This window comes from Centroberyx affinis, unplaced genomic scaffold (assembly GCF_046629955.1).
Source record: "Centroberyx affinis isolate AG114_WGS23_722 - 3 ecotype Tasmania unplaced genomic scaffold, CSIRO-AGI_Caff_v1 ptg005555l_1, whole genome shotgun sequence".
Lineage (NCBI taxonomy): Eukaryota > Metazoa > Chordata > Actinopteri > Beryciformes > Berycidae > Centroberyx > Centroberyx affinis.
The window spans coordinates 1-10,384 of record NW_027282792.1 but is presented as its reverse complement, the minus strand read 5'-3'; the positions used below and the strand labels follow the sequence as shown (position 1 = coordinate 10,384).

The 10,384-nt window shown below is 40.5% G+C and overlaps 1 protein-coding gene across 1 annotated transcript; it reads left to right on the top strand.

The window, feature by feature from the left end:
- Positions 1 to 845: 845 nt before the first annotated feature.
- On the top strand, positions 846 to 10,043 carry LOC139667479 (fibronectin type III domain-containing protein 7-like; the record flags this gene model as incomplete). Its single annotated transcript, XM_071546949.1, has 7 exons — positions 846 to 1,143; positions 2,319 to 2,579; positions 4,075 to 4,335; positions 5,390 to 5,653; positions 7,094 to 7,348; positions 8,321 to 8,578; positions 9,789 to 10,043. Coding segments are annotated over exons 1-7 (1,852 nt in total), but the record flags the coding sequence as incomplete, so codon positions are not given.
- Between the last annotated feature and the right edge of the window lie 341 nt (positions 10,044 to 10,384).

The following is a 10,384-nucleotide window of genomic DNA, read 5'->3' as shown; positions in this document are numbered from 1 at the left end:
GCTTCACGTTACATGGCAGCCTATGTTTACAGTTCCATTCTATTCCAGGTCCACACACACACACACACACACACACACACACACACACACACACCCTGCACCCAACACACACAATCCCAACATGTCCTGCATTTTGTGTTGCCTTGATCACATGCCTGAATATGCAAGATCTAGCCTATAGCTAGAAAGCTATTATCCACTCCTCCTGTTACCCTGCACATGCATCAAGGTGCATCTCTCTGCCTGGCTATGATTGGGCATTTGCCTCCAGTGGGAGGGGCCAGGTGCAGGTATTTCAACCAGCACAGACCCCAAATCTGTGGAAGAAAAGGTAAAAGAAAAAAAGTTGGAGCAAAGCATTTTTTAAAAATCTAACAGGCTGCCAAGAGTGAGAAACAGCAAGAGGATCATTTCAAGACTCAGGCGTGGAGAATGGGCACCATGAAGTGGCTGATGATGTTTGCCCTGATGGGCATAGGCTCACAGGTACAGTAATGCAATGCAATTTGTTATGATAAATAGGCCTGCTGCAAATACAGGCACAAGAATTTCACTGATGAAAATCCTTATCCTTATATGTAATTAACATCACATTAACAGTTGAGATGCAAGAGATATATAGCTTAATACTATGATGATATAATTTTAAATGACATTTGTTTAACTATTTTTCCAATTCATTTACATTTTCAGACTGCAGCTCAACCAGGTATGCTCTCCTTTTGCATAAATACCACTGTAGCTGTTTGTGTCACTGCCAAATATGAGGATGAAATTGCACAACACCTTGATGATCATATCTTTCTGTGTGGTTGACATTGTCATGAACAAATCTTCATTTGTGGATGAAAAAAGTCTTGCTGTCCTCCTCATCTCTCTCATCAGATATCACAGTATCCGTGTTTTCGGCAACATCCAGGACCATGCTCCTCAGATGGACCAGGTTCAGCGGAGCCAGCTCATACAAGATCACCGTTTCCCCAAAATCCACACCGACCAGCCCGATTGCTTTCGCCCACTTTGGCCCCAACACCGTGTTGGGCTCGGTCGCCTCCCTCTCCCCGAACACCCAGTACATCTTTATGGTTGAAGCTCTGGACAATGACCAAGTACTAAGCAGTGCAACTATTGAGGCGACGACAGGTGAGTTACAGACATGTCTGCCAGCTCATATTACCTGCTATGTAGTAGGCATTTTGAGTTATAGCTCAGAAATACTTTGACATTTAAAATGCAGAAAAAATGCTCCATTTCAACAACAAACTATTGTTAACTTTATGTTTTGATGTTGCAAATGGATTGGTTTTGATTAGAGGGGAACGTAGAGGTAGGGCTGGGTGATATGGTTGAAATCAATATCATGATAATAAGAATTTTTCTCGATATCAATATATATCACAATATGGTTCAAGTATGCAAAATCACGTTAAATAATCAAATGAATGTTCGTCTCATTGAACCGAATGGTAATGTTAGGTGTGATGTCAAACAAAACTGAAATTTTCAAATAGTATGAGAGTTTTTAAGTAAAATTTGCTTGTCATCATCAATTCAGACAGCAGGAATGTGTGTCACGATATCAAAACATCTTCATATCATCACGATATGATTCCACTGAAAGACGATAAACGATAATATTGAATTATCGCCCAGTCTTACGTAGAGGGAAGTCTAGCAAAACCTATAGCAAATCTCATGTAATTACCATGAAAATGTCACTTTAAACACCTAAATGTTACTCAGAGCAGTGGTTCTCAACGTGGGGTCCGGGGACCACCAGGGGTCCTTGAGGGGGTTCCAGGGGGTCCCCAGCAAATTGATGAAGTGTCAAACTTCACCATTACTTAACACAATTATTTTGGTCAGAGTTTCACCGGTTATCTCTCTACTTACAATACAGATAGTCGTGGAATTCTGGACAAAAAAAAAATAAAAAATCTCAGTTTTGGGTCCAAGAGACAAAATCTCATCAAATGGGGGTCAGTGGCCCTAATGTGGACTAAATAAGGGTCCTTGATATGAAAAAGGTTGAGAATCACTGACTTAATGCTGTTGCTTGAGGATGAAATACAATTCTGTTCAGCAACTTTGCTCATATTTTTACACTCATGCTCCTTAAGAAGCATTTTGGTATACAAGGTAAAGTCTCTTCAGTTGTCAGGCAAGTATCTTGAATGGGGCGTTTTCTGTGGTAATATTCAATGAGTGATGTGGAGATGGATAGGAGAGAAAATGCTGTTTCCCCGTAACTCTGTGGATGTCATTGCAGTCTGATTTCTGCACTAACAACCCCTTTTCTTCTTCTTTTCACGTTTCAGCCCCCGAGCTGATGGGTCAGATCGAGAGGGTGAAGCCGAGGGACAGCAGGAGCCTGATCGTGGAGTTCGGCCAGACGACCGGTGTCGCCAACTACATCGTCCGCATCCAGAACGCCGACGGCTTGTTCGCCGAGCAGACGGTGTCCTCCTCCCCGGCTCTGATCGAGTCCCTCACGCCGTACACCGACTACACCGTCAGCGTCCTCGCCACTAGCAACGCAGGCCGCAGCCAGCCGTCCATTCCTGTGGAGGCAAAGACAGGTACGCATCCTCATGTTATGCGGAATGTACGCACTTTCTAGATCTATCTATAGGGTAAAAGAGATCCTGGTGAAGAGGCATTCACAGATGAAAAAAAAAGGAAAAAACACAAAAGAACGCCCGAGGGCTGATCTGTATATAGAAATGAGTCACTCATTCACTGAGGTACACTGAGCACCTTTCTCATCGCTCCCTATCCCCTGCAGAAGTCACTCGATCTCCCTTATTGTCCCATAGGGGAGCCACTGCAGATAAGTGAAGGTAAACACACACTTCTTAGGTGAAACCCAGTTTTCAGCGCCTGTGCAAATCCAGGTCTGTCCACCGAGACCCCCGGGGGGGGGCCTCTCCTGTGTCAGCGGTAACTCTACCTGACCCCTCTATAGAAAACACAAAGAGGCCACCTCATCCTGACAACATAGCTGCCCCCCCCCCCCAATCCCACAGGGAAAATCTGATACATAAGCCATAAACATGCCACAAGCAGTTTCACCATTTTTTTTTGGTTTACTGTTATGCTGTTATTCATCGCTGGAGAGATATTCATTCATTACTTCCTCATTGTTTGGACCATTTTATCATCTTTATTTTGTCTAGCACTGTCCAAAACACAGTTGCAAAGAACTTTACAAAGGTGTAAAAAAAAGGCAAGAACATAAAAGTAAACCATATAAAACCCAAGTCAAAGACAATTAATACAAATCCTTGCATAAAAGCTAGTCTAGAAAAGTGAATTTTAAGAAGTGATTCAAAGGATGATACAGATTTAGCCAAGCAGCTTGTTTCACAGTCAATTAGCCCTAATGGCAAAAGCAAGATCACCACTTGCTTTTAATCTAGATTTTGGAACAGCCAATAGGAACCTCTTGTTATTAATCTATACTTTGGAACAGCCAATAAGAACCTCTTGTTGTTAATCTACATATATTTTGGAACAGCCAATAGGAAACTCTTGTTGTTAATCTATACTTTGGAACAGCCAATAGGAAACTCTTGTTGATAATCTAGATTTTGGAACAGCCAATAGGAAACTCTTGTTGATAATCTAGATTTTGGAACAGCCAATAGGAACCTCTTGTTGTTAATCTACACTTTGGAACAGCCAATAGGAACCTCTTGTTGTTAACCTAGACTTTGGAACAGCCAATAGGAACCTCTTGTTGTTAATCTAGAACAGCCAATAGGAACTTCTTGTTGTTAACCTAGACTTTGAAACAGCCAATAGGAGCCTCTGCTCCGTCTTATATGGGGTTAAAAGCTCAGTGATGTGTATTGGCTCTACACCCATCTATGACTTAAAAGGAATCAGTAAAATATAAAAACCAATTCTGAAAACAACAGGTAGCCAATGTAAAGATGCTGAAATCATAATGAAACAGTGAAACCACTGTGTGGCACTTTGAACAAAATAGCAAATTTGTGGAATTATGAGATATACAGTATTTAAACATCTCTTATGTTACATCAAATTTGCTCTCTCCCCCCCCCCCCACAGTGTTGCCTCCCATTGAGCTCACCGCCTCGTCTCCCAGCAACGACAGCATCGTCGTGTCCTGGGCCCCCGTGGCCAACGCTGTCCGCTACTCCGTGGCCTTCTACAAGCTCGGCTCCTCCGGCAAGGACGTGCTGAACACCACGGGCACCAGCCTGACCCTGCCGGACCTGGACGCCGGCTCGCTCTACATCATCAACGGCTACGCCTGGGACGCGGAGGGCCGGGAGGGAGAGGCCGGCCCGTACATCAACCAGACGACACGTAAGGCGGGACGGGGACACATCTGTCTATGTGCTTTTATACCTTTTAGAAGTGTTGTGAGTGTCAGATCACATATAAGGAGAGACAGGAAAACAATAGCAGATATAGACTTGCACATATGTCCCATGTCCATTCGTCTTTATAATTATACGGTATGTGAGCTTGAACATACATGAAAAGATATAGAAAACCGGTAACACTTTACAATAAGGGTACACTAAGTTAAGGGTTAGTTAATGCTTAATAAGCATTAACAGTTAACTAATGTGTAATTTACTAATGGTGTTCATGTTAACTAAGGTATTAATTTACACATTATTTAATAATTTATAAAGATGACTATCAAATAATGTATAAATTAATACCTTAGTTAACATGAACACCATTAGTAAATGATTACCAGACACATTAGTTAACTGTTAATTAAGGGTTAGTTAATGCTTATTAAGTATTAACTAACCCTTAATTAATGTACCCTTATTGTAAAGTGTTACCAGAAAACCTATAATTAGGCTTACAGTTTGTATGGTATCATCAGTAGTGCAAAAAGTCCTCAAATCCTTTACTTAAATAAAAGTAGCAACACCATAATGGAAAAATACTTAATTGAAAGTATTCAAAGGTGTACTTAAGTAAAAATGTTGGCTGGTTTAAACTCTACCAATGCAACGTATTTTATGAGTTTATCGTATGTTTTGCATGTAAAACTTTATTCTGCAAAGTAACTGGTAACTACAGCTGTCAGATACATGCAGTGGAGGAAAAAGTACAATATTTGCCCCTGAAATGTAGTGGAGGAAAAGCAGAAAGTCTCACAAAATGACAGAAAAAGTGCCAGTACCTCAAAATTGTACAGTACTTGAGTAAATGTACTTCAGATGACATGTAAAAAAAGGTTTTGTGGGTAAATTACCACCAATATAAACTAAAATCAATGACATTTTCATGAATTAATTTATGTTTTTTCCCCTTTAAGGACTGTATCATCATAACTGAATTTACTTCCATGAATTTTACTTCCTAAACATTTCTGTCCTTATGTCTTTTCCCACAGGCCCTCCCACGCCAGCTTCTGTCAACGTGTCCGTGGTGCTGGATAACGAGGTGGCAGGACTGTCCGTGTCCTGGGACCTCGGTCAGGACGTCCACGGAGTGCTGCAGTACCTGGTGACCAGCGACCAGAACCTGCGGTGTAACTCCACCTCCAGCCCTTGCACCTTGTCTCCGGTGGGCTGCGGCGAGACCCACACCATCCAGGTCACCGCCACCAACGAGGCCGGGCCCGGCTCCCCGTCCAGCCCTGTGGTGTTCACCACCTGTGAGTCACGGAGTCTTGGGTCAGATCAGACTGTTTCGGTTAAGCACAAACCCAAACAGAGAATTAGACACCACAGTGTTATGACTGTAAATGATTGAATGCCTGGCACATGCACAGACACTCACCCTTTGGTGCTGTAACACACAGTGACCTTTGAGAACGTATCCACTGGTGTATTTTTGCATAAAGATAAAGAGCAGCTTATCATCATCTTCACTTAAAAAGGGCAGGATAGCCATAAAAGAAGTAGTAGAAGAAGAGATTTCAGTAATGGTGTATCTGTGCACATGTGTGAGCAACAGCCTGCTGTCTCTTTCATATTCCCAGTTCCTTTCCCAGCAGTGTCATAAAGTCAAACAATAACAAGCATGATAGCATAATCGGAAATCCCTTTAATACCTTTAATACACTTGAAGAGTACGACAGATATGAGTTCATTATCATACTTCAATATATAATGAAAAACATTATTGCATCACATTTAGAGATGTACCAATACCTTTACATCACTAGTTTGGACACTAAAATCTCATAGTGCAATTTAGTGAAATCAACTCAACTTTATCCATTAACACAATGTATATAGATGTGTTTGTCAATTTCAACTTAAAAGTGCTAGTTATGAGCTTCATGACTTAAAATCATGAGTTCACATCTTGTGACTTAAAATTAGGAGTTGAAAGAACAGCTTATAAAGCGTTCACTAAACTCAACACTGTTAGTTTATTAGCAGACTTCCCAGCATGCATTGCATTCGGTTTAACTCTCCAGAAACTCTTCCTTCTTCTGGTTTGAATGAAGTTACAGGATAGAGACTTGTTCTGTATGTATGTTTGGTGAATCACAGGTCAATTTCTGATTTAAAAAAAAAACAAAAAAAAAACATGATAAAATCTACTATCTATCTTATCTGGGAATTCACAGTCAAGTAAGTTCCTCTCTGAAGCACATGGCAAGTACAATGCACTACAAGTAAGTGTATTGCAGCTGCATACTATATGCTGAACTGTGTATTAATCATGTGATACAACAGGAACTCAAACTTAAACCTCGCAAACCTTGTGAGAAAAAAAATAACACTGGATTTCAGTTCATAAATTAATGCATTCAACTTGGAAACAGGAATCAGCATGACTAGACATTTGTTGATTGAACTTATTGTCTTACGTTCACTCAGTTAGCTTTTCTACATTAGAACAACTAACTAATGATCTTTGACCTCACTATTCAGCACTACTTCAGTCAACTCACAATTTTAAGGCAGCAAGGAAACTTCTGTTTTGAAGTTGAACTGCCTTAATATTTTTTGCAGTGTAGTTATTGGACAGAAACGAGCGAGATGAACTCTATTTTTCTGCATCGGACAGATCGAGCATCCTTCTATGCGTTAAAGAGACTAAACGAATTGCATCATTGTGACCTGCTGTGTGGTACTTTCAGTCCCCTGCCCGCCGGAGTCGTTGGCCGTGGCGGAGTCGGACCCGGAGAACTGCACCCTGACGTGGAACGCCGTGGCCCACGCCGACAAGTACATGGCCTTCATCAAGAGGGACGACGGGGCCGAGGAGACGTGCAACACCACCGGCAGCGGCTGCACCTACCGCTGCCGGTGCGGCTACACCTACCTGATGTCCGTGTTCGCCTTCAACGGGGCCGGCTCCAGCCCCCCGGGGCCGGTCCTCAACTACACCACCCGTGAGTCGCGGCCAGACATGTCGGCAATGTGGTCCTCTGTCATTACGAGCTGTAGGAGCGTTACGAGCGTTATGTTCTAGGGAGGGGACGGTATATCGGAAATTCGATATATCGCGATGCAAATATGTTATCGCGGGGCAAAAAAAATGAATCGCGATATTTGCTAACTTTTTATTCTGCTGTAGTAGTCACAAATGAGAGGGTAAGACTTTACAATAAGGGTACACTAAGTTAAGGGTTAGTTAGTGCTTAATAAGGGTTAGTAAATGCTTAATAAGGGTTAGTTAATGATTAATAAGGGTTAGTTAATGATTAATAAGGGTTAGTAAATGCTTAATAAGGGTTAGTTAATGCTTAATAAGGGTTAGTTAATGATTAATAAGGGTTAGTTAATGCTTAATAAGCATTAAGCATAATTAACAGTTAACTAATGTGTAATTTACTAATGGTGTTCATGTTAACTAAGGTATTAATTTATACATTATTTAATAGTTTATAAAGATGACTATTAAATAATGTATAAATTAATACCTTAGTTAACATGAACACCATTAGTAAATGATTACCAGACACATTAGTTAACTGTTAAGGGTTAGGTAATGCTTAATAAGCATTAACTATCATAGGTTGACTGTAAACATTACAGTCAACACAAATGGCAAACATAAACATAAACATAAGACATAAAAAAAAAACAATAATAATAACATTAAAATGTATGAGTAAAACTTACACTGATGACTCTCTCAACAGCTACCAGCAAAAACTACAAATCCGCATATGCACAGCATCCTATAAATATGATGTTCCTAGGTGTTTCCTTATTTGCTTTTTAAACATTGAAAGTTATATTTATTATCTATGTTCCAGTGTAATCAGCCTGTAAGCCTGCCTCTCTATCACAATGTATGAGAAAACCGATTCACCCCTCGCTGTGTGCGTTTCCACCCCGTGTCCCCCCCCGCCCCCCAGTGCCCTGCTGCCCGGTGAACGTGTCCATCTCCCTGGTGAGCACCGACACGCTGGAGATCACGTGGGCGGGGGGGCGCGGGGCGGAGCTGTACGAGACCCGGGCCGCCGACGACTCGAGCGTCATCCTGTGCAACGACACGGCTCCGGTGTGCGCCCTCTCGGACCTCAGCTGCGACAGCAAGTACAGCGTGGTGGTGACGCCCTGCAATGACATCAGAGGCTGCAACCGCGCCTGCCCCGCCCATAAGAAATACACAGGTGGATAACGCACGCGCACGCACACACACACACACACACACGCTGAGGACTGAGAATGCAATGCACCACATCTAAATCCTAGAATCTTCCATTCATATGAAGATGATGAAAAGAAAACAAGTGAATAGGATCATTCTATCGGATTGAAATTTTATATGTTGAATATGGACAAAAATATTTATTTTATTACGAGCATATTCAAATTAGCTAATATTTCCATAAAAATTGACACATTTGCATCCGAGTTATGACACTTTTTCCTCTCAGTGGATAAAGTATTTCTTGTTTCGTTTTGATGAAGTAGCTGCTGATTTATAAAGGGATTTGTAAAAGTTTTGCTTTTTTGTTGAATTATTTAGAAAAAACTATGCATATGGCAACAATCTCAGATTTTTTGCAGGTTTTTTATGTAAAATACCTCATAAAATAGAAATTACAAAAGATATCAAAACTGAGGATGCAATGCACCACATTGGGATCTAAATCCTAGAATCTTCCATTCATATGAAGATGATGAAAAGAAAACAGGTGAACAGGTGAATAGGATCATTCTATCGGATTGAAATTTTATATGTTGAATATGGACAAAAATACAAACGCTTTTTGTATTAGTGCTTTTATTTGTTTTATTATTAGCATATTCAAATGAGCTAATACGTCCGTAAAAATGCACACATTTGCATACGAGTTATGACACTTTTTCCTCTCAGTGGAGAAAGTATTTCTTGTTTCATTTTGATGAAGTAGCTGCTGATTTACAGAGGGATTTTGCTTTTTTGTTGAAATATTTAGAAAACACTATGCATATGGCAAAGATCTCAGATTTTTTAATGTAAAAAACCTCATAAAATAGAAATTACAAAAGATATCAAAACGAAAATGTTTGTTAAGAAGCAGCATGTCAAATCTACAAGTTTTGTATTTTTTTTGTTTTTTTTTACTAATTTCTTCTTGTGTAGCCTACTTGATGCAGCTGGCATGAAAATGTATAAATTAACTATTTGTAGTTGTTTTGTATGATTGTTTTGTATATTTTATGAAACTACAGTAGTCATAAAAGCAAATTTAGAAGTAAATATTAGAATATCTCATAATTGACAAGTAGAGCCAAAATCATCATTCCTCACCTAAATTGGCAAATATTCAAAGAGTAAACATCCAAGATAGGACATATTCAGTGAAAGACATCTGACTCCTTCCTCCCTACCAGCTCCCTGCACGCCAACGGATCTGACGGTGAGTCAGAAAAACGCCACCTGCATCACTGTGAGCTGGACAGCAGCCAACACCGTGGCCTCCTACACTGTGAGCGCGGTGGGAGAGGGCGGCACGCACACCTGCACCACCCTCCAAAACAGCTGTGACATCACCGACCTTCCCTGTGGCTCCGCCTACGAGGTCAGCGCCATAGCAGTCAACCTGCTCAGCGTCAGCTTACCCAGCTTCTCCGTTTCCCTGGAAACAGGTGAGCAGTCGGCAGACATATTAATTGTATCTCTATTTGTTTGTGTATTTTTTAGTTGTACCTGTTTACCTCATATATTACTTTTTATTCCTATTTTCTATTATATATACAGTACTGTGCAAAAGTCTTTGGCATATGTCAAAGAAATCCATAAAGCGAAGAGGCTTTCAAAACTAATGAAATGAAAAGTTTCTGAATATCAAAAATTTACAATAAACAGCAGTCTACTGACACACTAATGCAGAAAACAAATAAACATCTAAGACTTCTAAGAAATTTATATTAAAAAGTATTTTGCACAGTACGGTATATATATACTATATATATATATATATATATAT